The sequence below is a fragment of the Xylocopa sonorina genome, chromosome 9, assembly GCF_050948175.1.
Source record: "Xylocopa sonorina isolate GNS202 chromosome 9, iyXylSono1_principal, whole genome shotgun sequence".
Classification (NCBI taxonomy): Eukaryota; Metazoa; Arthropoda; class Insecta; order Hymenoptera; family Apidae; genus Xylocopa; species Xylocopa sonorina.
Genome location: NC_135201.1, coordinates 8396694 through 8423807, shown reverse-complemented (window position 1 = coordinate 8423807; position 27114 = coordinate 8396694). Strand labels below are relative to the sequence as shown.

The 27114-nt window shown below is 37.4% G+C and overlaps 1 protein-coding gene and 3 long non-coding RNA genes across 13 annotated transcripts; 1 reads left to right on the top strand and 3 right to left on the bottom strand.

Moving 5' to 3' along the window:
- Positions 1-112: 112 nt before the first annotated feature.
- Positions 113-24869, bottom strand: Tlk (Tousled-like kinase). 8 transcript variants are annotated; one of them, XM_076901416.1, is made up of 15 exons: positions 24730-24869; positions 21398-21483; positions 7767-7857; positions 7405-7664; positions 4659-4892; positions 3344-3436; positions 2723-3184; positions 2443-2646; positions 2273-2364; positions 1967-2114; positions 1762-1873; positions 1532-1670; positions 1339-1450; positions 915-1022; positions 113-803 (listed from the first exon to the last, which is right to left on the bottom strand). In XM_076901416.1, the coding sequence occupies exons 1-15, from the start codon at positions 24758-24760 to the stop codon at positions 588-590; spliced, it is 2388 nt and encodes a 795-aa protein (XP_076757531.1). In that variant the 5' UTR covers positions 24761-24869; the 3' UTR covers positions 113-587. The 8 variants fall into 8 exon arrangements, with proteins under 8 accessions (XP_076757531.1, XP_076757532.1, XP_076757534.1 ...); XM_076901417.1 differs by having other exon boundaries at positions 4722-4892; XM_076901419.1 differs by lacking the exons at positions 21398-21483; positions 24730-24869 and adding exons at positions 11946-11986; positions 12072-12212.
- Positions 17213-17952, bottom strand: LOC143427000 (uncharacterized). The gene is made up of 2 exons (XR_013102234.1): positions 17553-17952; positions 17213-17415 (listed from the first exon to the last, which is right to left on the bottom strand). It is a non-coding gene; the product is annotated as an uncharacterized LOC143427000 (long non-coding RNA).
- On the bottom strand, positions 24781-27082 carry LOC143427361 (uncharacterized). 3 transcript variants are annotated; one of them, XR_013102303.1, is made up of 2 exons: positions 26991-27082; positions 24781-25095 (listed from the first exon to the last, which is right to left on the bottom strand). It is a non-coding gene; the product is annotated as an uncharacterized LOC143427361 (long non-coding RNA). The 3 variants fall into 3 exon arrangements; XR_013102304.1 differs by lacking the exon at positions 26991-27082 and adding an exon at positions 25828-25846; XR_013102305.1 differs by lacking the exon at positions 26991-27082 and adding an exon at positions 25433-25800.
- On the top strand, positions 25657-26117 carry LOC143427360 (uncharacterized). The gene is made up of 2 exons (XR_013102302.1): positions 25657-25787; positions 25880-26117. It is a non-coding gene; the product is annotated as an uncharacterized LOC143427360 (long non-coding RNA).
- Positions 27083-27114: the final 32 nt, after the last annotated feature.

Below are 27114 nucleotides of genomic sequence, written 5' to 3'. Positions count from 1 at the left end.
TCGCTGTGTTTCCTTTCTCTTCTTAATTTGAACTTCACTTTTTTTTTCATTTTTTAATTCACAATGACTTATCACATGTTTATCTGTTTCTCTCGATTTCGTTTTTTTCTCGTTTTTCATTTTAAACACTATTATCAAGTCAGCCCACTGTTTTGATACGAGGAACGATAATACAATTGAATATTTACGAACACAACATTTTTTTTTTGTCATGCTGAATAATGGTAGCTTGTATTGGTAGAAAGACGCAAGCTTCTGGACTTGCGGTGACCAGTCTCGCATCTCTCTTGCAATGTCCTATGTAGTCGGCCTGTAAGTATAGTTTTTTTTTTTTTTCTTTTTTTCGTAGAAGGTGTGGTGGAATTGGTAGTGGTAATGGTGGTGGTAGTGATAGCGGAGGTGGTAGGTGGTAATCGTGGCGTTGGTGATGGTGATACTATCCGGTTTCTTTTTTTCTTTCTTTCTTAGTATTTACAATTCGTTATAGCGATCGCTATGTTCCTAAGATGAGAGATGGTGTGCAATTTCAATGTTCAAAATTTGGCATGTATTAGCATATTTAAGAATTTGTCCTTAGTCCTTTTCCACTACGAACTGCTTGACGCGTTCATACCACTAAACATGCCAATACTAAACGAAGTTTGCTGTTGTTGCTGGATCTGTTGTTGCTGCTGCTGCTGCTGTTGGTTATTCGCTTGACGGCCATGTTTTGGCACTGGAGGTTGCAAATACTCGTGTCTGGCTAATGTCAACACATCTATGCGCTCCTCTTTTCTATATGCTAGGCAACTTCTTATAAAACTCTGAAATAGACAAGAACACATATTTGTTTATTATTGTTTCGAATTTCGCTTCGATATCGATGCGTTTAACTAGATTTTTCCAATTAACATTAGGCAACGTTGAAACAATACCTTTGCTTCGTTGCTAACTGTTGGTTTATTTGCAAATTGAACTTCGGTAGCTTTCAAAATTGTGTTCTCTTCTAATATTGTAGCTTGAGACTGATTATGTCCAAAAGGCTAAAAATACGTATTTTAATTTTATATAATTTAAATCTTATTAGATCGATCCAGTCGGGAGTCTCCTTATCTCCTTATTAGGCCGAGATATAGAAGACTCTATTGCACTACAATAAATATTTTACTACCTAAAATGCATATGGAGACATTCTTATCTAAGCAGCCTCGTTATTTTAATCGAAATCGATTATTTTTCATATTTCAGTATTAAAAATTTGTATTCAAGACACTCGTGTTGGAACTCCCGAGCAACTTCCGTATGCATTATTAAAGTTTTCAAAATATATGCACTACAAGAATGAATAATGAATCATACCTTCTTGCCATATAGACACTGATAAAATATAACTCCCACACTCCATACATCAACCTTCGACGATATTTTTGGAGGATTTTTACCAATAACAAAACATTCCGGTGGAAGATACCTAAATTGCGTTAAATACACATCACATTATTCATGTTGTAAGTAACACCAAATGCTATAATACATATTGTTTAACACGTACCAATAGGTACCAGCTCCTTGGGATGTTAAATCCATTCCGTGATCTGGATTGTAATTTTCTTCATCCATTACTTTACTTAATCCGAAGTCTGTAATTTTTATTTCTCCACAAACATTACCTTCAGTTAATAATATGTTACCTATGAAAATTGATATCGATAATGTAAGATGTATAACTTTACAAAAGTAGAATCAAAATACGATTTCAATTGTGGAAGACAACAAATTTACCTGGCTTTAAATCATAATGTATGACTGGGGGTTTTATTTCATTGAGGTACTTTAACGCAGACACAACTTGCATAACAATAGATCTTGCTTCTCTTTCAGGTATAGTCTTATGCTGAAAGTAGGTAGTAATTAATTACAATAAATGAACATTTTACCCTGTGATAAGTACGAAGTAATAGTAAAAATATTGAAAAAATGTACATACCTGCTTGAGGTAAAAATCTAAATCATGGCCATCACAATATTCCAAAACAGTACAAAAAGAATTAGCGTCGATTTCAAACACATCATACAATTTCACAACACGAGGATGATCAAGAGCTTTATGTATATTGTATTCTCGTAACGCATGCCTGTATGAAGAATAAAAAACGCACATATAACATACAGAATGAATACATTGAAGATGTAAAGAGCTTAAAAGGTGAAGGAGTTATGTTAAGGATATGATATTTCGAGTAAATCGAATTTAAAGTTAATCTGACTGTATTTTTAACAGTTTAATACTCACTTAATATAATTAGCTTTCTTATCCTCTTTCCAGTCTTTATTCAGTTGATGCACTTTACAAGCGACATATCGTTGCTCTTTTAAGTCAAATGCCTAGAATAAAAGAAAATTGTTTAAACGATCGTTTACAACAGAAATAATACGTTGGAAATAATAGATGTATTTCTATACCTTATGCACTTCACTGAAGCCACCTTTTCCTAATAACATTAGTAAAAGATAACGTTCGTTCAATACAGGATGAGAATTAAATCTCGATTGGTCCTCGTTGTGAATACGTTTCAGTTCTCTGATGTGTAGGTTTCTTTCTCTTTCGAGTTTTTCCATTTCTAGTTGCAGATCTGCGTCTTCTTTCTTCAACGCACTTTGTCTTAACTAGGAATCGAATACATATGTATATAAATATGAGTAAAGACGATGTAGTCAATTCTCATTCAAAAAGATTCATTACCTTGAGTATTTCATCAGCTTCATAATACTCCTGCCACGTATATGATCCAGGTACTGCATCTGGCTTCAAGAATGTAGCTTCCGTGCCATTATGCAAAGAGGGTTGAGGCTGACTACGTTTCCTGCCGGTTTCGCTATTCGATGGCCTCTTTTTGAGTAGTAGTTTTTTTTGCTTATCAATTTCTTCCCGTTCAGTCGCGATTTCTTCCTGCCGCCGCGCCAATTCTTGAAACGCGTAACCGTCTGTCCAATTCTCTTGAAACGTCGCACCCACCCTTTGAGTAACAAATTGTCCCAACCTCAGTCTATTTTGCATACACTTTTGCCTAGCCTCTTTTTTTTCTATGTTTGATTTTTCTTTTAGTAGCTTCTTTACAACGTCTATACACTTATTTATATGAGATTTGTGCTGTTCAATTAACTTTTGTTGATTAGCCATTTGATGCCTAAGTTCATCAGTTGTCTGAAATATAACAAAATTTATATCCTTATATATATAAACAATCAAATTGTTCACTGATATTGCTGTTTCAAACTATTGTTTTACAAAAGGTTTAAAACAACACTATCCCTAGCTTTAAACTTTTTTCTTCATTGAAAACAAAGAAATTGCTATACTTACTCTATTCAATTCATCAATTTTGTTGTTACGTAATTCTAGATCTGAAGAGGCTTGAGTTTCAAATTCTTGTATCCTCTGGCAAGTAAGTTCTGTCTGAAATGTAAATGATATATTTTGTAATAAATACAGACAAACTACTGTAACATCTGATACATTTGTCAACATAGTCCATATATCAGATACCTTGCTGTATGTGGATGGAAATATCATGCAGATTAACTTTTTAGAACAAGACATTTTAACAATTTTGACTAAAAAATTTGATCACATACAATATTCCATCCTTGAGAAATGTTCGCAATAAAGTCATAAAATCTACATATTGATCAATAATGATAAATGGCTAAATCTTCTTGCTGTTAAAACTAAAAGTATAGAGCAAAACCCAAACATACAGATAGAACAGAACTACCATACAGGCAGCAAGAAAAACACCTAAAATGTATGCATGATTCAAGGTATGCATGTACATGTAAGAAAAGAATTACAGAGCATTTGTTTTGTATGCTTTTCTTTTCCTGGAATAGTTAATAAATTTTGTGTATTCATAGATTAAATTTGATAAAATTTAATCTCTTTTGTGACAAAATGAGATGCAGTACCCCAATAAAAGTCAGCAACCAGTAAACATGCACACCTGTTCTTAAATTTAGAAATCTAAATGAATGGAAATAAAATAATTTGAATAGCTTAAGAGCAAAACAAGAATTTTGAAAAATAAGGAGTGATATATTACAAGGTAGCCTGCACTCCTATGATAACAAATGGATGCGGTGCTACAGTCCAGTCAGAAGTTAGCTGCAAATTTACTGCAAACATCTGACAAGAAATGCCCATGGTAAACTTAATTTTGGTAGATTAATACGTGAAATATACATGTGTAAAGTTGAAGGCATATTGTTACATAAAGGCTGAAATAAGAGACATAGGTATGAAAGTAGAATTAGTAACTAATATATATAAATCATCTAGCTCCTAATTAGAGAAAAGTACAAATAAACACTTAATATTTACTTTCTAGAAGGTAAGTAAATTAATTTTGAAAAATTGTATCTTCCAAATAGAAAAATTCTTTGCATAAAAGATATTATAGAATATATTTCTAGACCACTGTCAATTATTTATCGTCTGAAATATTGAATTTCCAAATTAGAGTGTTGAATTTGCAATTTTTCTCATTGCATATAAGACAATTTAAACTCAAGTTGAAATATTACGATCAGTGCCGGAGAAAAATTTGAATATCTCTGGTAAACAATTTTTGAATGGGTCGTTTCTTATTAAATGTTTGCAGAAATTACCGAATATTGCTTACATTTGGGGTGTTAGTCTTCGCTTGCCTGACCTGGCTTGTCCTACTGAGGTTGGTAGGCCTTACCTGCACCTGCTTGCTGACCATTGTGCCTGCAGGTTGTGTCGAGGCTGGTGGAGGAGGAGGTGGAGGTTGAGGATGAGGTCTTGGTGGCTGCATAAGTGAAGAAAATTCAGCCACTGAAGAATTGGGTGTTGTTACTTGCGGTGGAAGGAGTTGTTGAGGCGATGGTGGATACTGTTAAAAAATAATTATGTAAAATATCAAGCGCAACGTTAAGAGAAAAATTGCAAATATATTATAATTATATACTATATTGTGAAAGTAAAAATTTGTATACTATGTATATGGTTATTCTAATATACAGAATATTCTGATAGTACAACCAAGGAAGGAATGATTCTGCATGAATAAATGTCTTGATAAAAGCTAAACACTGTTGTCTAATCGAACAAGAGGTTATTCTACGCGCGAAGATAAGTCGAAAATGTAAAATAAAAATATTTTTTCATTAAGAAAATCAAGATTAAACATTTATCGATCACACGTATTACCTCCCATCTAAATACGTTCAATATGGACATCGGCGAACCGTCCTTGATTTTATTCGATATTTTCAACTTATCTTCCCGTATACAATAACATCTCCTGCCCGGTTATATGCCCATGTATATGATCATATATAAGAGTTAACCAATATTACGCTAAACAAATATTAGAAGTCAATTTTGTTGAAAACGGGGTTTGAAATGTCCAAATTTTGCTTCGTACTTTCGACTTATGGTTTCTTGTAGAATCATAATAGTTCAGTTGTACCATCAATTACAGGATATCCTGTGTATTTATATCATAGGCTTATCTCAAATAGTGAGACACAAATCGTTCATTTACCGCAGTTATAACCGATGAATTAAAAATTTATTTTCCGAGAGGCAAGTTCGAATGTTTTGGATCGTTATAATTTTGTAAAACCATCATGTTGATGTATGAAATGGCTGTAATAAAATATTGAAAAAAATACAGATTGTAATTTGATTACAGATTAGTCCAGAATTTTGGAGATAAATTTGTATCTACCTCTTTTCACATTAGGCTCGTGTTTTGGAAGTACAATCTGCTAACATGATATACCGATATATTGACGTCAAAAATCGAGCAGATTCTGTCGATGTAACCTGTTTACTAATAGGACTTAACCGAATGTAAAAGAGCTTGTATCAAATTTGCAATCATTCTATCAACAATGTTTATAGCAACAAGCAAACGAGTAATATATACTATAAATAATATATAATCCCATTACAATGTTTGTTTCTCAGTGCATTGTAATTGAAAATTACAATTTAAATAGGAGACATTTCGATTGACTAGGACATGTAAATTAACCGCGAATTAGAAATGGAAATGGTTTAGTTTCAACTGTAAGAAACGTAATTGTATACCACTCATTAATACTCATAACACAACTATTTTATCGAGTTTTGAACGACGATATTATAATACTTTCTCGGTTCAATATTTTATTATACCATTCTGGTATTTTAAAACGACGATTTTATAAAATTATCACGATTCAAGATATTCAAACTAGTTTAACAGAAAATCATTGCTTTTTAGTAATATCATTGTTGCAGTAAGCAAACGATATATTACGTGTAATAATCGTATTTCTTATGCCAGAACTATGAATGTGCAAATTCACTCTCTGAATAAAGAAATAGCCTGAATACATTAGTTTGATCTTAATATTATCCTTCAATGATAAAACAACGTTTTATAGTTATTGATTTAAAGTAGTACTCTCACCATAGTCATTACCGCTAGTATTGGTCTATTACAGTTATAATGCTTTTTACATCTCATTAAATCGCACATTCGTGATATTGGCCTAAGAGAGATAACATTGTCGATATACAACGTAATCTTCGAACCAATAGTTACAATATTTCATCTGGATCTGATAGTTTAATGTAATACTATCTCAAACAATAATTCATTAGCATCAAGTGAGAAGTTTTAAAGGCATATTCCTTACATTAAAAAATTGAATTACTTGTAATCCTTTTGAACAGCACCCTGAGAATCATGAATCATTTCGATCTTATTTTAAAATAATTCGCGTCACATACATTTCGACCACGATGTTTAACGCCATAAATTGATAGGTCCGGCAATTGTAGCAGACAATGTAAAAACAAGATATTCAGTTATTTACGTTTGCATTTAAATTTCAGTGCGGTATGCGGTCAACGTTATGTATCAGTGACTAACTTTTAGATTACATTTTGAATACAAGACGAACGGCTTTGCAGAGAAATAATAACATACTACATACATTATTATTACTGCTTAAACCATCAGTAGTAGCAAGAATGTTAGTATTACTTAATTATGATATCAATAGTTGAATAGTTATGCTACCAAATTTATCATTTAATTAATAATTTCACAGTATGAAAAGAAAAATATGGTGCTACTTAAAAGACTAATAATCCAATGTATATCCAAATTTTTTATGTAAGAAAAATAATTTGACCATTTCATTTATGCCAATGGATTCTCCATTTGATACCAATGAACGTCTGTTTGAAATATTTTTTGTTAATCTGTCAGAATCAACGTATCATAAATATTGTGACGACCAGTTCATAAAATACCCTGCATACAGAGAGAAAACTGATATATACATTTACATTTATACACATATAGATACACAGACATTGATGTAAATGAAACATTTGATATTTACCATGTATCCTTGTTGAGGTGAAGGACTTTTAGCACCCCCATGCCGAATGGGGCTGTTACCCAAATGATGCTTTGAAAAATACTCATTTATTTTTTTACTTTCAAGAGCAGCAACAGATCTAGACCCCTTACTTCCTACAGGCCCTCCGGTAACTCCTCCACCACCATCATCTGCTTTACGTTTCCTCTTCCTTTCCGAAGGAGTTCTTGGTACCTTTTCTGGAGTATTCGGATCTACCTCCTTATCACTATGTGATGAGCCTGTGTGATAACAGAATAATGTATTAAAGGTTCCAGATTCGATGCTTAAACAATAATCTCTGTTCTTTCATCTTCTGACATAATGAATGTACATTGACTTACCAGTGCTCATGTTCGAGTCTTGACTATGAACTGACTGACCAGAGTTTACAGTTGATTGAGGTGCCATCTGAATTTGTGACCCAGCAGACATCTGAAATAAGAAAAAAAGTTATTGATATAAAATAATAGTTAGAATTTAGCTAGTTGAAAATATTTAGCGAAATCAGGAAAAAGAAATGATTACGAATATCGAAAGGATCGAGGTGATGCTTATCCAGGTGTTTCGACCGAAAATTATTCTATCGTACAATCATTTGTACGGAAAAATTTAATGTAAGCTCGCTAGGAGAAACAACATGGAGAAAAATATCGCAACGGAAACAAGAATCGTTACTTTTCGAAGAGGTTACACATCGAAAATTCGTACCGGCGTACAAAATGCTGGCTAACAAATATCGCATGTTATTAAGACAACAATTTATTATAGAGCGAGGGAAGTTTAGACGGATAGAGAAAGACACTAATAAGAAAAAAGGAAATGGAAGAACATGCGAGGGAGAAAGATGCTGGCTTAATAGGAAATGAAAAGAGAAAGAACGAGAATGAAAAAGACAGTACAGGAGAGAAAGAGAGAGAAGTGACACCTTCCAGGACAGCCTATGGTGGAGCCCCATAGTCGTATTTGCTATTTGAGCTGATAGACAGTATGTCAACCATAGGCACGGTTTCGCGCACAATTTCTAGGTAAATGTCAATAACACGGTATGAACAAAATGTGCAATATATGTTTAGAGCTAGAGGAATCACGACAAAATGGAGGACCCTAGCAGAGGGGAACGACGGAAGGGCAGGGAGTTACGGGGCTATAGAAGAGGTAAGAGGGAAGGCGACGGAAAATGTTGAGGTAGAGGGGGGGTTGGAGGGGGGGAGGCGGTGGTGGTGGAAGTAGAGAAACAGAGAGAACGGGAGATAGAGAAGCGAGGTAGGAGGTAAGAACTCGATGGTAGAGGAGTGGTTAGATTGGGAACCACGGACGCGCTCCGCAAGGGGGCAGTTTTACTCACTGTTTCACATCTGAACTCTGGTCAGGCCGGATAGTTAACTGGCTTTCCTATCGTACATACTTTTCTACATACACAAAACAAATGCAGCCGCTAGGCAAACTGCGTTCAATTAACAACAACGATAACCGCGACGACACGCTACGTCATCCGATTTGTGACGTCGATACACCGATAAATTACGCACTCTTATTATTATCATCGGCGGTGTGTGTCAGCCACGTTTACTCCGCGCGCGGTTAAGAACCCAGATTAATGGTAAGTTCTCATGGACGCGGTCACGCGTTTGCGCGTTTGCCAGGCGGAACGCACACGTTCGAATTCCACACTCTGTCACTGACGTGCACACGCTACTTATGATTAAACGCATTGCTACTACAAAGCGCATCGCAAATATAGATGGGTCATTTAAAAAAAAAAAAACAAAAAAAAAACCAAGAAAAAGGACAGAAAAAAAGTTGCACTCCTGGCATCTTCATTATCTCGGTGAGTTTTTTCCACGTACCTCCCTTCGATTTCAACTGTATTAAAATTCATAAGTTGTCGACAACATTTGCGCTTGCTTACAGATCTGACATGTTTGCATACCCGGTATGTATATTTGTTTATCCTATTTGTAATATACAAACACGATGATCGTAAATTTCGAATCATCACGATAAGCACTACGTCTGTATCACGTAAGACTGGGTAGCATAAAATTGCAATACACCTGATGATAACGGAAAGCAACGTAGCGATATTAATTAAGGAAGAGAAAGCATATTGTAAGATTTACCGATATTTACATTTGCATCCTATGAATGGGGGAAACGTAATACAGTGGATTCTCGCATAAAATTCCTTTGGATACTTTTAGAATTTTCGTTGAAATAAAGGGAAGAGATATCGGATGCATAAAGAAAGCCAACCACGGTGAAATTCTACTTCCTCGATGCGTTGATCAATTGGAATTAATTAGGACTCGAAATGACAACACAATTTCACGAATGCATTTGCGAAAACTACTTATGGAAATGTTTATGGAAACGTTACCTATTTTCGAGTTATTACGGCAAGTTCAATTTACATTTAGAATCCATTTAAATGTCCAAGAACGAGGTACAGACCAACGCACCAAATACAACGTTCGTACGTAACCTAACGTACGTTCGATCGTAATATTCCAATAAGTACGATTTTTTAAGAATGATTACAGGCAGGCAGATTCTTTAGAAATAATGGCGGACATATAATAGTTTATCGTAACGCTTATCATACGTGCTCACTTTCACGTATGCAGAAATAGCAAAAGGTAGAAAAAGATGAAGAATGAAAGTTCAATTCAAGTCTCCGTGGTATCATGAATCATGTGACAAATACAGAAATCTATACCTATCGCGGTATAGGAAACCGATGCGTCTAACTTAGGGTAATAATGAATTTAAGAGGCTAGAATATTATGGCTTACAGGTGATTCGTTTCACTTTCTTGCAATTTAGTGAACATGCCAGAAATCCGACAAAGGACAGGGAACTTCCTTATCGATGGATCAATGTCTGTGCCCGGAACTGGGCTAGAGGGCCGAGGAATCGTTTCTCCAGCAGCGATTTGCCTTTAAGTTAGCTTTGCTATGTGCGCTTGCGTGAGTGTGTGTAAAGCAGGGAGGTTACATGGGAAGTGGTAACATGTACGAACCTAGTGAATCGGGACATGCGGATTTTACAGTACACTCTTCTATTCTTCACGACTTGACCCTTCTATGACCATAATCATCAAGTCGTATCGAACGAATCGAATGCCACAAGTAAGATATCCCTTTTTTTTTTTAACACTCACGAAGTTGATTCACTTCGTGCCTTCTTCAACTGTGCAGTTCCACTTGTAAAAGCGGCGTGCAGTTAGCGCGCCGGGTAAACAGCAACAGCACCAGCAGCACCGAGTGCCGTCAATGGCCACAATAAACGGCATTACGCGTACGTTTCACGGGCCACGAGCGAGCCAAAAACCCCGGCGTAGTCTCGCCTAATCGAAACGGAACTGGAACTGTCCGACCACCGTACTGTTCGCATACTACTACCTAGCGAGGTAGTCTCTTTCTCTCTTTCCTGGTTGCTCTCGCGCTCCCTCTTTCCTTGCCTCTCTTCTCCTCTCCTATATACGGCAAATGAGCAACGCGCGAGATTCCGAGATGCGGCAAAAGGTGCAACCTCTACCTCCCCGCGGCGGCGCTACTGCCCTGCGATCACAACAGACAGAGAAGAGGGAAAGAGAGGAATTGAGAGTGCGAGGGTGAGAGCGAGTGAGAGACCAAGAGAGATCGAGAGACCCGCGAGAGGAAGTAGAGAGGAGGAGGAAGAGGAGGAGGAGGAGGAGGAGGAGAGGGCAAGCAGAAGTTGGCGAGCTTGGTGGAGAGGGATGGACGACAAGTTAGAAAGAGAGCTAACTGAGTGACGGAGAGGTTTTGCAGGGGTAGGGCCAGGAGGGGCAAAGGGGAGGAAAAGGGAGTCGGAGGGAGGCATATGAGACATTCCTTCAGTGAACGGGTCGACCGAGTGTGAGTGCAAGCGAGCCGGTAAAATCGATGTGGCGAAGTGTGGCTGTGCCACTACGGCGTGCAAAGGGTGTGCTGTACCCTGTACGTGATCAGTAATCTGTCTTCTGGCGTTATGTTGTACAGTCAAATACATCACGGTATTAGCCATTAAATTTTACTCATCGACGCAATAAGATATGCCTTTTAAATGTTTACGCATCTACTTTTTACCTATTCGAATATAGATTAAAACTCTTTTCAGAATATCGCTAGAGATACATCTGTTAGTACTGCCAGCTACATCTGCACACAATCACTGCGATGTAACTTTTCTGTATACGTTACACCGCAGTTACATAAAAATATTATGCATATCATTTACTCCTTCCTTCTCGCTCCCATTCTTCGTTTATTTGATTATCATCCTTACACGAGGTGAATAGAATTCTTAAAATTACTTTCTTTCTTATGGAACTGTTTCGCATGCATCGTTATACTTGATTAAAAAGGCTTCGTATTATGTAATGTGCGCATAAAAATCCACACGAGAAGTTAGTAAATCCTTTAAAATACCACATAAGTAATTAAAGTCTCAATAAAATGTAGGTACTCGGTGACGATGAATTGTCGAAATCGATCAACGTTAATAACAAAAGTACATACCCAGTATGTATATGTAAACTTGTTGGTGTGTGCTTGAATCGCTTAGCTGCAACATTGTTTTAATTCGTAGAATCTTGTACTGACTTGCACGATCATATTAAGCATCGTGTACAGAGAGAATGGCACCTGCCTCGGGAATCGAAGAACATAGAGCGCCCTCACAGTGGTTCCACTAGTTACGCTCCTGCAATACGCCGTGTCGACGTGTGCTTCAGCCAGTGCGAGGGCGTATTAGCGAGATGTAGTCCTAGTGGAGGGGATTGAAAGAGCCAAGCGTACGTATGAGATGACGGCTCGGCGAACGAACATAACTGGTCAGACCGGCGAGCAGGCGGGAGCGTACGTCAGGTTTAGGTTGAATCACGCCAGCGTTTCTCAGTAGTCGCGTTTCTGAAGTGTAATAGTGCGGTTCTATGTCATTTATCATAGTGTTTTCTTCGATCTTGTGTTTAACTTTTCTTTATATACTCAAAAAAGACCATCTCAACTAGATACCCACATCCGATTGCTTTGCCAATACAATTTGTTCAAGATTTTTGTGATATTTTATTTACGTGTTTGAACTACGTTAAAAAGATGCTTCCGTGCGATTTCATACTCGCAGATTCGTAATTATGTGATGGGGGCACCAGTTTCCTTTTGCAGTACATGCTTTCTTTATGGTTTCATACGCGACTGTACGTTGTTTTTTTTTTTATACACGACTATTTATTGTGCGCACTTGATATTGTGATTCAAGCTTATGTCACTGCTACCGTTTTTTAATCACGTTTACCACAATAACAAACTTCGACAGAACTATGAAATACCCAAGTGCGGAAGCGGTCACTAAACAGTGTCGGCGTTACACTTTACGCATGCCTTCCGTTTTCTGACGACACAGTTGAACGAGAGGACGGAATAGAAGTACCTTACACTATCGATGCGAGACTCAGACAAGGAGCAACGTTGCAATATTTCGGATGCTGTGACAACATCGCATCAACACACTGTTTCCATTTCTCGATGTATGTACTGCATAGTTCCAGTATACTTGTTTAACGTAAAAACTCATTCAGAAACATTCGTTGTGCTAAGAGAGAATTTACGCCTCACGATATCCATCGAGTGTCCAACGTTAGATTTAAGCGTATGCAAATTTCAATCATCTGTAACAATTTACTGAGTTTGTAATAAAAGTGTTTGAAATTCAAGAAATTTGTAGATTAATATGATTTAACGAGAATATTTCGATAGAGGACAGTTAATGAGAACGTATAAGAAACGTATATTTATGCCCGAACGATGCTCAATCCTTTTATCGTCTGATTAAACGCGTAGCTACTTATCGTATCGTTAACTGCGGATTAAACGTGATAAATTAGTTAGTTGCAATAAATAATCACATCGGAAGATATGTTAATTTAAGAATATGATATATGTGTAGATAAAAGAATAAAGCAAATAGCTAAAGATATCTCCATAGAAGCATAAACTTGAAAAATGGGGGAAAGATCGATAGCACAGCTTTCTGCGGTCGTGTTTGCACAAGACATACCAATTTTACTAGAAAATTCATGTAAAAAAAAGACAATCGGAATATTCTCTTAATTCCTTACATATCAAGAAGTAATATCTTTGCTAATCTCTGCTGTCTCTCTGCTTCGGATTTGAAAATGTGCACGCGATGTCTGCAATTGCACTTTGTGAGGCAAAATTTGTAAAATATCCGTCTCATCTTGGTAGCGTGTTAACGTAGAATAAGAGACACGTCCAGAATGGTATCGAGATGTGGTTGGGAGTAGCCATACGATCGAAAGGTAAAAATTCTGTGGTAGTTGAGAGCAAGCATACGACCGCAAAGGGTAATATAAAAATAAATAAAGTGAAGGTGGATACACGTTTAGCTTCTAGGCCTTGCAATGCCATTCGATCGTAGAAAACGATGGCGACCAACAGCCACGAACGTTGACGTGACGGCAACACAGCAATGACTACCCCTACTACTTCATGGAAGGGCTCGCTGTTGCCCCCACCATACGCTGGCTTAGCCCCCTCCAATCAACTCCCGATAGGTCGCACACTCATTAGCCGAGTCGCGCGCGATTCTCCCCTCTCTGCCCCGCGTAGTCGCATGTCTCCGGCCGATCAGCTGGTCGGCCACGCGGCGTTGCCTCTTTGCCTCGGCTTACGCTCTGCTCGCTGTTCACAGCCACGCGGTTTTCTGTGTACACCCGTTTCAGGGAAGGTTAGGTACGTTCCCGTGCCCCGTGTAAACCGCGTATGCGCACTGCACGCTACCAGAGTTCTGCGTTCGTTCGAAATGAGATGTTCTTGTCAATATAGCACAGTCGTAACTAAATATCTTAACCAGTCCATTTTTTTTCTTTTCTTTTAACCTGATTATATCGATTATTTGAAATAATTTTCCTAAATATGATCTTTACCTGCCATGACATTAGCTTAGGCTGATACGTAGCGGAATAGAGCGAGCCGACAGACATTAGGCGAAGTATATCCATTGAAAACTGTCAAGAAGATCCATCTGATGGTATTTTAATCGAAAGAGAGGTTATCGCGTTGGATGTTTCTCCTGCGCGAACCTACTCTGCTGAAATTGGAAAGCAGCCAGAGATCATTGAATTATCTATTTCTGAACAAATTCTTTCTATCGACCCATCACCTGATTTCGTTCTACCACTCAACTATTTAACTGCACGTTCATCTGACGACCTAACAATTGATCGTTAATTAAGATTCGCGAAACATATGCTCGATATGATATAAGTTTATGAACCATTACCTATTGCCAATCATACTGTATTCCTTCAAACGATTCTCCTCTTATTTTCTATCGAAAGGTACTCTGAATCCGAGACTCAACTCCTGTCACCATTGTGTATTATCCCAACCTAAGCATATCATCCAATTCCTCTGACATTTCCAACATATTACAATATCATGTTAACGATCTTGTTTTGTATTTTTTTGGAACGTGACCTAAAAGAATAAAAGAGCCAGTAAATAATCGTTTTACTTAGTTTTTTCCATCCATATTTCCTGTATGCCGAACGAGACGAACAATTTCTCCGTTCTATTATTCCACCATTCCACGAACATATTGACCTACCATCGCGGATTATGCACTACTGCGTTTCGCAGACGGTAACAATTTTTTGTTGAGCGAAGTATACACATGGAAAGTGCACAACACGACTACTACTCGACAAAACAGTCTTTGAACTGACCTAAACTATAGTGAAAGCTATGCGCATATATGGAGGTGCGCGCAGCAAAGACGAATCTGTTTTAACACAGTCAGCAGACGAAAAGTTTGTCGTGTACGCTTTGTCAGATAAATTTCACCACGTACTGTCGATAAAGCTGCCGAATGGGACCAGAATTTTGAGGACATTCGAGTCGAGCAATTTTCCAAACGATCCCTAAATTATAGGGTAAACCTGGGATTGTAATAACAAGGGCTGCGCGGATGTATAGAGGTGTGCACGTCAAAGACAAAACTGTTGACGACAGAAAGTCGTCAGAGTGCGCCCAACGTAAATCAGCCGTACAGCTCGTTGCCCGCATGGGCATTTCGCAGCGTGCCTAGGTTATACAGAGAGCAGCGGGCAGGAAGCCACGCCGCCACGGGCAACGTTCTTGTGGTGGGGCACTCTATGAATGTAGAAATTGCGCAAGGCGCACCGAGCCAAAGATCTCCCGTTGCATCCTACTCCGCCTTAACGACTGTCGATGTCACTTGCCCGTAGCTCTGCCTCGGCCGCTACGCAGACCGACTTGAGCAGCACTGCATTAACACCACGCGATAAGTGCTTCGAAATTAGAAAAAATTATACTACTAAAAATAAATCTATCTTCTCAATATTTTTAGAATCATTACCATATTATCGTTCAAATTCAAAGCGGGAAGCGTATTACTCACGGTACTACTCTTCATCCTGCCCAACAAATATGACTATTGTAGTTAAACTAAATGCAGTAGTAATATTTTCGTTTAGATTTTCAAGCTACGCTACATGGCATTGATTATCAAATACCAGAGATATTTCAAATATACCGACTGACTGATAAATAAGCAATTTAAGAGAGGGTGTTATATCGTTTTTTAGAACCGACCATGGGAAAGAGTATTCTATGAAATTTATTGTTATTGTTCGCTTGATTTACTGTATTATCTATTAAATGATACACGAAACAAACCTAAAGTCAATTTATGTACACGAATCATAAACAAATATTTAAAAAGTGTCGATACAGTTTATCTTATCAATGTTAAATTTATCAAAATTATGTTTCTCTTAAGAACAGCTATAAATATCTAGTATATACTAACTGTTTATAAATTCCTGAATGATTATTTCGAACGATAAATTTCAGAGAATAGCATATATTTCTTTTACGAGAAGAATGATTCTATTTACCAAAATATTTTCCCGAATGCCCTTAACGTAGGCAGATCAGTAACGATCGGATGCTTTAGTTCCTGTACGTGGCACTAGGTGGTAGCTGGTAGTGACCTTTTGTGGTCAAAAAAGCTGTTTATCCGACCAACAGTAACTTCGAAGATAATTCAATGCAATGCCATAGAAAATTGCTTTTTAAATACCTCCTCGATATCTAGTTATTGCAGCCACATCTAGAATCAGAATTCAACATTTTTCCCTGCACGCACTGAACAAAAATACATAATTAAACTAATTTTGAGGCAAACGAAACCAATTCCTACATATTTAAAAATCGCTAAAAGTACTTCTGCTTTTTGTTGAAATTTACTACCATAAAATATAAGAGGTTTTGTGAAAGAATTGATACAATTTCTAACTACGAGTTCCATCTATGGGGTTACATTGAAATCATACCGATACATGTTTCGTCCAATTGTTTTCACCGACCAACATTCACCGGAAGCAATTTTAACTGGCAACAATATTCTAAACGTGACAGGCATTTCTTGCATAATTATCAGAGTATCATTGTAAGATAAACCATCGCAGAGTTTGATGTGGAGGTCCTCCTCTACTCACCACTAGAGGGATCAGAGCAGAACAGTTTTCTCGCAAGTTCCGACTTAACCATCTAGTTTCTATATAAGAATATTTTGATTCGACTTTGCTATTCTTCCGTTTCAAATTATTAACACGCCTAACATTCATTTCCATCTCACAAAAGTATCCTCCTTAAAATCAATTTCACATGGTCACCTTACTGCAGTCAAATAAATTATACTTAATGAACAAAATTAAATACCGTGTGCGTGCATATTTATTACATGGAACTTGATTTTCTTCAGGCTTTAAATGTGTCTTCAATGTTGAGTTAGATATTCATAGCCACTTTGTCAGGCTAGTCTTGTAATCTCTTTTTTGCGTGACATGGCATATTGCTTGATGCACCCTTGGACGTATTTCACTCGTAAATCTTTGCAGAGTTCCGTTACTGACGATGAGACGACTATTTTAGCTCCTGACTGCTTCGTTTTGGAAACTTTAAGTTATATCAATATTAGATTCTTTGATACAATTCTATAATTAGATCTCATAGGTTCAGATGGGTTTCTGTACCATTCGGTAATTAAAACATTCGTAAAGAATGAGCTATGATACTAACTTGGCAGAGAAAATCACGATGCAAACACAATGATAATTGAGATGAAAACTGGAACACCGCTGGCACGAAATAACAGAGAGAGTTATAAGTTTTTGATACTCGAAAACGTTCCAGGAACGTCGAATACGAGTTCGTCTGTACGTTTTTAGTTCCCAAGGTTGGTAGGTAGGTATGTATAAACCTTCCATACAATGTGCGTAGTACCTACTTACTATCGAAAGGATCAATACGGGGGACATGCACCAGCAACTTGCTTGCTTTCATGAATCTCCCTCGCTAAGACTGTAGGTCACGCAGCGATCTAATCCATTACCTCTTCAAGACGCAAAAATATAAACTTTTGTCTCAAATTCCTAGCAAGCGCATAATAGGAACAACAATCAAATTTACAATTTTATGTTAGATCTTATCCTCGGAGAATTTGATGATAACTACTAGAGTATTTGTTTAGTATTGGAAGCATCAAACTACTAAAAATGATTGATTTACAATTTTTTCTAAGAATGTGCAAAATTTACGAAATCAATTTTAAAATCCTTACGAATTTCTTGTAGAACAATGAAAGTCACAAATGCAGTTTAGATTCAGTGTCCTTCAATTTCTTTGATTCTCGACTTCCTGTTATTAAAATCGTTCGGCATAATTCGTGCATGTCCGTAAGATCTGGACGATCAGATGCATCGAACTTTATAAATAACATAAGCTTTTAGTCCTACAAAGTGTTGCTGCAATGCTGCTATAACTGGGTATAGTCTGATTCCCTGTACAAAAATAAATTGAAACCATGGAATCAAGCCTATCTTTTTATTCAAAATAAAAGAGAAAAAGGAAGATTAACTTAACTCGAAATCGTATATTGTTTCAGCTGGTCCGATGTCGAATAGAATTGCTTCCACCTGCTAATGAATCTAATGAATTTAAGATCATTTCTTATGAGTTCAAATACATTATTAAAGTTCCAATACACTTTCTACGAACATCCTGTAGCTTAAAAAACTGTAACAAACTTGTACACATGAAACGCATCTAGAATATTTATGGAGTTTACCCAGGAGGTTCAATACCAGTTCCTATCATGGCTTAAGAAATACGCATCAACTATGAATCCCTTTTAAGCCCTATGAAATATCTATAGGACACTTATGGATGTTACCAACACTGTGTAATCGTGACTCAAGAAAAGCACATCGATTATAGGAATTCTCTTTAACTACGGATCAAAATACGACAAAAACCAAGGATACTAAGATTGGATTTTCAAGAGAAGTGACGTTGGAAATCTGTTGTCAAGTATGCCTGCGCCAATGATAAGAGCTGGCTGCAAGTGCACCATATTAAGTATGTAGAATTACCGAAAACATCGAGAACAGTATGTGATATGGTTTTTCACGTTGATGAATACAACGAGGAAGCCTTGAAACTCTCGGAAGCTGCGTTTCAAGTGACATCCGCCGGGGGCAAGTAGCGTCATCAAAGTGGGTAGTGGGGAAGTGGAGTCGCTAGAGAAGAGGCGAAGCAGGAGGGACGGATGTGCACATTCGGCTCCTGCCGGAGTGAAACGACATGACGCGATCTTCGCTGCTCTACTGAACGGTACGGAGTTGTGCATATACAGCATGTTGTACATAAATAGACTGCACGACGTCAGACCGTCTGCTCTCTCTCGCTAGTGTTATGTTATTGTATGTATATACGCAACTTGTGTGCTTATCGGGGGTGTGCGATGCTGTTCTGTAATTGGAGAGTTCGTGCGGACGTGGCCGAAGTTGCACGAGCACTTTGTGGGCATGCTCTAACCGTTCGATCGGAAGCTGAACCAAATTGGGACCCGGAAATTTTTTGGCTACGCTAGGCATGCCCACGGGTGGAGTCCCTCACGCGCCAAGTCCCCTCTCCGCGGCTTGTGGACACAACCTGCCGCGTTTCCACGCGAACATTTCAGATGGATGAAAAAGTTCCCAGTAATCCACAATTCCGGGTGCTTAAGCCTTCTCATACGATGCAGCAACGATTCTATTCTTCGGGATTTGGCCATCTGGAATATTATCATCTTCCCTTTCCTCAAAAGGCGCAGATGTGGTACAGTTGACGAGATTCAGGAAGAGAGGATTGCGTCGAGTAGCTTGAAGAAAGATGACTTTTAGAAAGCGCTTCAACAATGGCGGAATTGTATTCGATCACGAGGATAATTTAGTACGTTAGCTGCCATATTAACCGCACCGAGGTAGACCTATGACCGCAGTGGTAACTTGGTTTCGTTATCTGTCAATAATTGTCAATAAATGTCCAATATTAGAATGTTTATTGAACACTAAGCAGAAAATTGTTATCCAATATATCCAGTGACATCGATACGTTCAAGTTTTCTAAGACCATCTGCTATTATTCATCCCTAGAAAACACAAATGATACAGATACTGTCTCTACGTAAAACCACATACACATAAATAGTAAGAGGCATAAGTTTAGGCCGATCAAGGTCACACACACATTTGCCGTGCGTTTGTGTGAAACACTTAATATATCAAGGCTGCACAAACCAAGCCCCAGAGCTTAGAAAACTTTTCCTACTCTGTCTTTGAACGATAAAGTAAGTAGTCCCCATCTCACCTACGTCTTGTTACTAAGAGGTAGGGATAATTTGTGGTTAAACTATCTTTGTCTTTTATAATGATAAGGGTGCGTAGTGGAAAACTACCCGAAGTAAGTTAACCTCTTCTTGAACTATCCCTGTACCTTAGAGGTACTACATGGTGGGAGATTAAACAATGCAGAGGTCCCCTTGTTGTGAACAGCGCTACTGAGGTACACAATACATAGACGATAAGGGGACTCTGGCAAGCCCAGGGCCGCGAATGGAAGGGGTGGCCTTGAGCGGTCACTACTCATGCTCTGTACTATAGTGCAAGAATGCGTTCCGCAATGCCCACCGTTGACACAATTGTTTCAGGATAAACATGTTTGGTCTAACAATAATCGAAGAGTTTGGATGCACGTAGATTCATAGCAGTTTTGTGGAGTGCGATCGTATAAAGTAGGCTGTTATTCATTTAACCATGTCCTCGAAAGAGGGACGTCGTCAAATCCGACAAGTTTTCTTAGTAGGACTAGTCCCAAAGCTTTGTCCATCGCTTTAAACTTTATTCTTATCTCTAACATCAGGATCGTGACAGTAGAATTGAACACGAAGAACAGTGTGTCGAAAAGTCACGAAGACGTCAACATCCCCTTCTAAACAAGTGGAAAAAAACAGTTGAAGAAAATGGAAATGATCGACGATAAGAATTCTGCTGGTAACATTGTACTTTGCAAGAATGGACTATACAAACCATACGCCGATTCGCACATATAGATGAGCAAGTCGAAGATTCCACGCAACATTCAGCAATGCAGAAAGTCTGTTACCAAGAAAGAAACAGACTTCTGCCTGCGCAGACAGAATTATACAGGCAGTCCACATCGTATTTTTGTTTTATTCTTTATAGGCACATGAAGTCTATGTACATGCATACGTGCTACTGACAATAAAACTGGAACTGTATTTGTCAATTTCGTTTCTGCTCTGAAACCAATTCATACTTTACTTATTGGAAACTAATATTCAAACACACATACCAAATAAATGAAAAATATAATGTTCAATACGTTAGACCTTCCTACAATTGTCTCTGCACTTTACAGAGAACTTTTATCCGGCGTTAAATCTGTTAAAACAATCCTAATTTGTAACAACGATACCTGTAGAAATGCAAAAGACGAGACAACAAGCTGTACGTGCGTGGATGTAAGAACGGAAAGAAAAGAGAAACGAAGCAAAAATAGCGAGGTAAAAGAAAATGGCTTACCCTTGCTCCGAGAAAGCGGGCCTCCAATAACTCCTGCTTCCTTGGGTCCAGGGTGGCCTGAAAGTGCTCCATCTTGACGCCAGCGCCTTGAAAAAATATCGTGGCCAATTAAATTTCGTATCATCGTATTTCATCGTACGAGAACTAAGTTATAAATGTCAATACTGATTCAAAATTCGGGTTATGCACCAAGGGAATAGTGTATATACAATTTTGCAGGGCAAGTTCCAATTTTTCGCTGCATCGTACAGGGTGTTCGACTAACGGCGAGTCGAGATGAAAGGGGTGCAGTGACACTAGACAAGTCGGAGTAGAACGCGTAACAAGAACAAGATTGCATTTGAAATTTTGCTTTCCGGGCATACAACTTTGAAAATCTGTTAAGTACGAGCACGTTGAAGATAAAAGTCTTAAAAACAATGTGCATATGACGAAACGATACTCGGCTGCGCACGCGCGACTGCATTGCACTGACTTACAAGTATTTACAATTAGTGCACGCATACGCGAAAGATTTTTACTACCATTTTCTTCGAAAACGAGGATCTAAATGTAATTCCGTCATATTTCATCCTATGATATCATTCGTATTGCTCAATATTTTTCATCACTTTTGCGTAACAAGCAAAATGTCGTCCTTTAAGTTCGCGTACATGGCTACATTTCTCCAATTTCTCATGCACTATTTATATTTAGGTATAGTTGGAAGAACCGATATTGTGGATCGTGAAATCGGTCAGAAGCCAAAGTACACGTAATCTGAGCGCCTAAACAGCAGTTTGGGGGGATACAAGAAGCACGAGCCTCGTTCACCGACGTCCCAATAAAAAATTGGTTCAAACGACGGTAGCTGCCTGAAACTTAAGATGTACAACCAGTTAATCCGCTAATGCTAACGCTGATGCTATTGTTCTCTGTAACATTGGAAGGTTCTCGAAACATAGCTAAATTTCTGGGACCAGAATATTTAAAACCCAACATTATTTTTATCACGTCGCACCTGTTCTTCTAGCCTCTGAAATTCATTTGAATTTATTGGAAACAATCGTGCGTTACGCTTATGCTTATTTATGCGAATTTTTATTCCTGCTTAATCATTTAAATTACACGCACATCGAATTTCCATCTACTTATAGAACTTGGACAAAAATTTGTTTACATTTTTATTCTCGACAATGCATTCTTTGAAAGCTAGATAACTAAGCATCTGAAATTTCAGATTCCAGTCGTGTGAATTTGAAAATTGATCTATATCGTATTTATATCGAAATCGTGTGAATTTTTTTTTTAAATGGCTTCGTAGATTCATTTATCAAACCTATATAACTTTCGCTTCACTCTCTTCAAATATTATATGTATCTTGCGCTATTTTGAATATTCAATGCTTTCTATAAATGCGTAAACATCCGATCAGTTCATTAATCACTATTTTATAGAGTACCACACGCCCGCGAGAGCCTGTGTCATGCTGAAAGCAGCGTGAAACGCATACGACCCTGGGCGCGGCTTCATCAATAGGTGTCCCCGTTGAGTGTTTTAATTTACGACCACCTTATATCGATTCCTCCAACTATACAACATTTTTCATCTATTATTGTTCCACTAATTTTATTCCAAACTATATCCAACTAGATTCTTCCAGTTAAACAAATCGTTTCTGTTATATTTCCAATGTAAACGAAAAGGATTTTGGACTAACTATTAGAAAATCTCATGAGTAATGCGGGTTTCTAAGAATTTTAAGCTATTAAAGGAGCATAACGCAACAGTTGAATTCATTAATATATATTGACGTAAAGGAATGGTAAATGAAATGTTTTGTTAATGCAATATTGGTCCTTGGCGAATCGGAACAATGGAACTTATCATAACGATTACTTTATTTATTTAGTATATATACTAGTGTAAATAATATATATATTATTTTAAGAAGTGTACAATTTTATTCTGAATATAATTATTATACCTTTTCTTATAATAATTAGTGAAAGGGTTTATATATTCGAAGGGCCTCAAGGCGATCTTTTAATTTCTGATTTAAATCGATTTGCGAAGTCGATTTCTTCTGAATAATTCAAGAAATACTTTCTGAAAGTTTGATTTTTATAAAAATGCAGGAAAACCATATTACCGATTAATCATTGGCAGATAATTAGTTATTTTCGTCTAATATATGTATGTATCGATAAAACCGCATTACTTGTGAAACAATCTAATATGGCCGACAATTTTAGATGTGCCGACCCGCTAACACCTCAGAATTTACGAAAAGTTAATGTATAAGCAAATTTATTGTATTACTAAAATTCTTTCAATAAAAATAATGGAAAGATTAAAAGGATAAAACTACATGTATGGGACATGTATAATTATCCATTTTTATGCTCGCGCAAACATTTTTAATTATATAATAATCTAGTTGATTTTAAATTCTTAAGAAAAAAACTAACTGAGACCTTCAGCATTATATCTCAGTTAATAATTGCAAAAAAAAATTAATTTTAAACATTTTCATATTATGTAAACAAATGTACAGAACTTTTTACATTAACAGAAATCAAATAAAGCAAATAAACCATAAAAAATTTGTGTTGATTTCATTTCATTACACTACACCCAAAACCAGCGCAATATTAATTAACTAAAGATAAAGGATATTGTAAGGAGTTTTGGTCAATTTTTACAATAAATAACGAATTTATGGTTAAACATTCTGTACCTTAGAACCAGAGTGATCTTTGCAAAGTTTTTCAATTTTTTCGCAATTAAATCATATGTTGTTCGCATTATTAGACCCATCGGTCATGGAATAAAATAAAATAGTAAAATGTATTAATTTAGTAAAAATTAAACACACACTCACATATCCATTTGTTAGTACTTGTATAGAGTATACCACGTAAATGGAATCTGCTACATATCTATTGTATTTAATGAAAATTTGTTTGAATCATCGCATAATCTATTTGAAAAGATCAAAATGATAGGAAAGAAATTCCTTTCCAGATTATTCTCTGGCAGAGTCAAGGTTACCAGTATTCTTGTTTAGATGGAATCCTGCATTTATTAAATACCAGAGGAATTTGGTTAATCTCATTTACATGGTACATTCTGTATTTTAGTAACACAGCATGAGTCACATTTGCATTTTATGATTTTATGATTCAGTCACAACTTCTACCATTCTCTTTGATTCTGTTTCATTACTAAAAGTTGCAGGAATAATAACATTACATGTTCTTTTAATTTTAGCAAAGTAGGAACTTCATGCGATATAATAGCAATTATTCTAAGCGCTCTTGGAAGGAGTACAAAAGTTTGGCAAACTTACCACCACCAGAATTCCAGCAATTATCAGTCATCCCTGTTTATCCATCTGTAATGTTGGCACTACATTATTACACTGACATCCGAGTTGTTCATCTCATATCACATCACAAATGTTGCCGCCAGATGTATGCACTCTGTCGTTGCACTTCGGTTCGTATCTTTTGCGTTCTATCACCTAGTTTTGTTGAATCTTGTTACACCGATGATAACACATGTTTCATTACAGATCTCACAACACTCCTCTAATATAACATCAAGTAAATTCAAACGATTATGTACATTTTTGTAAAGTACAACATTGATACGCATTACGTTTGGATGTGCAACATGTTTACAGTAACCGTTTATATATAACATTTAAGAGAATCTAGTTTCAACGATTACGAGATCATTAACACTTATGATTTATATCATTTAGTTAGTTCTGGTGAAGAACATTTTAAGGTGGAAAAGAAATGTTGCGTTCCGACACCTTTGTTCCTATCTCCTTCATATTTAAATTGGACAGCCTATTTATTTAAGCAATGAATTTACATTTAGTCTAGAGAGAACTATTTGGCATTAAGTGGATAAGAAAATATTGTAATTGAAACTGTTAGAAATACAGTAAGGGGTTACAGAGAGGAAACAATGTTTAAATATTAACGTTATTTAATGTTCTAAAGTGTGATAAGATTGTAGAAAAATTGGGTGCAAGCGTATACCTGTGTAAAACAATACTTTGTCCGAAACCAAAAATTCTAGGATCAAAATCAAGATACGATATTCTGATTAAAGTGGAGAACAAGATTTCGTTTGGACTTTTTCAGTGATCAGTTTCTCGATTAGTAATCTAACTCGATTGTAACAGTGATGTTCAGAAAAAATGACTGCCATGTTAACCCCAAGAACACGGGGACAAACAAGAACACATCTGAACGAGGGATGATTGGTCAGGCGGGTATAGTGAAATGCAAGATAACTGACCGAAACGTAGCTTCCAATTATATTTTGCGGCGATCGAAATTACGCTCGAACGGGAGGCAGCCAACGAACATGAAGGAGAGGTTATGAAATCCGGTAAATAAAACGGAATCGCACGGGAAATGCAGAATAGTACCGTGGAATAAGGTTATGATCGGGCTCTCTTTCTCTTTTCTTTATCTCGCGAGTCAAAGGAGAATCAAATCACTTGGAACTGGATGTCCTGTATCTGTTGCGCGGCGTATCACAGAATGCGGTATCACAGACATAACAGTCAACCGAAAGCTCGAAGAGCGGCAGAAAGCCGTTTTATTGTCGCGCGATCCGATCAGCGAGCCACCCCTCGGTTTTTCTCGACGGCGCCTAGAGAAACGTTCATTCCGGCCACTTTGAGGTTACCATCGAACAACAATTGACAGGCATTTTTCCATCGTCAGATTAACGATCGCAAGGTATCGCGCTCGCTGGCCAAACGAAAAAGAGCCTCGAAGATCAGGCTACTTGGAAACTAGACTTGACATCGTGACGGTTCTTAGGAAAGCACAGGAACGCTCGTGATACGCGATTACGAACGACCAAACGTACGACAATAGGGGGTCTCTGTATTGTCTGTATTACACCGTTTCCCCTCCATCCCCTCCCCCCTCCCCCCCAATAGACCTTCTTTCCTTCACTACCTTCCCTAGATAATTCTATCTTTTTCACACTGACCAACAACAAGGTTAAATACTCATCAATACGAAACTATACACGCTGGCCGTGTTCGTGAATTCTTTGGTGATCAGTTATCCAGATACTCTGTCTCTTTCTCACTCTCACACACATACACATACACATACACACACACAATTACACGCGCATACACACACACACACACACACTCTCTCTCTTTATCTGTTTTAACGTACCTCGCGAAACATAATAAAACACCGTTTCTTCCTTCTACTTCTTGATTTTTCTCTCCGTCTCCGTCTCTATCTCCCTCTCTCTCTCTTTATTTTTTTCCCCTTTAACCAACTACCTCTTTCTTTCTTTCTCTCTCACGACATAGCGCAGTTTGCTTATCGAAAGAAAGGGGAAAACTCATCTGGAAAATGGCTGCCGCCAGCCAGTTACCAATTTATCCCTTTTTTGCATAGCTACGTTTAACTCGAACGATAAACGAACGACGGGATCGGAGAAAAAAAATATGTCGCGAAACGTCGCTGGTATCCGACACGACGGATCGTTGTTACGATGAAAACACCGATTACGCGACAGCACGGATGTGTATTATATATTCTAGACGCCGGCACATACACGTAATAATCCGCACTACTTGCTACTCCGAGAAAGTATACGTATGTACTAGTTTTTTTTCCTCCATCCAGAAATCTCACGGTTACTTTTTCTTTTCTCAGCTACACACACGCGGGACGGGGCG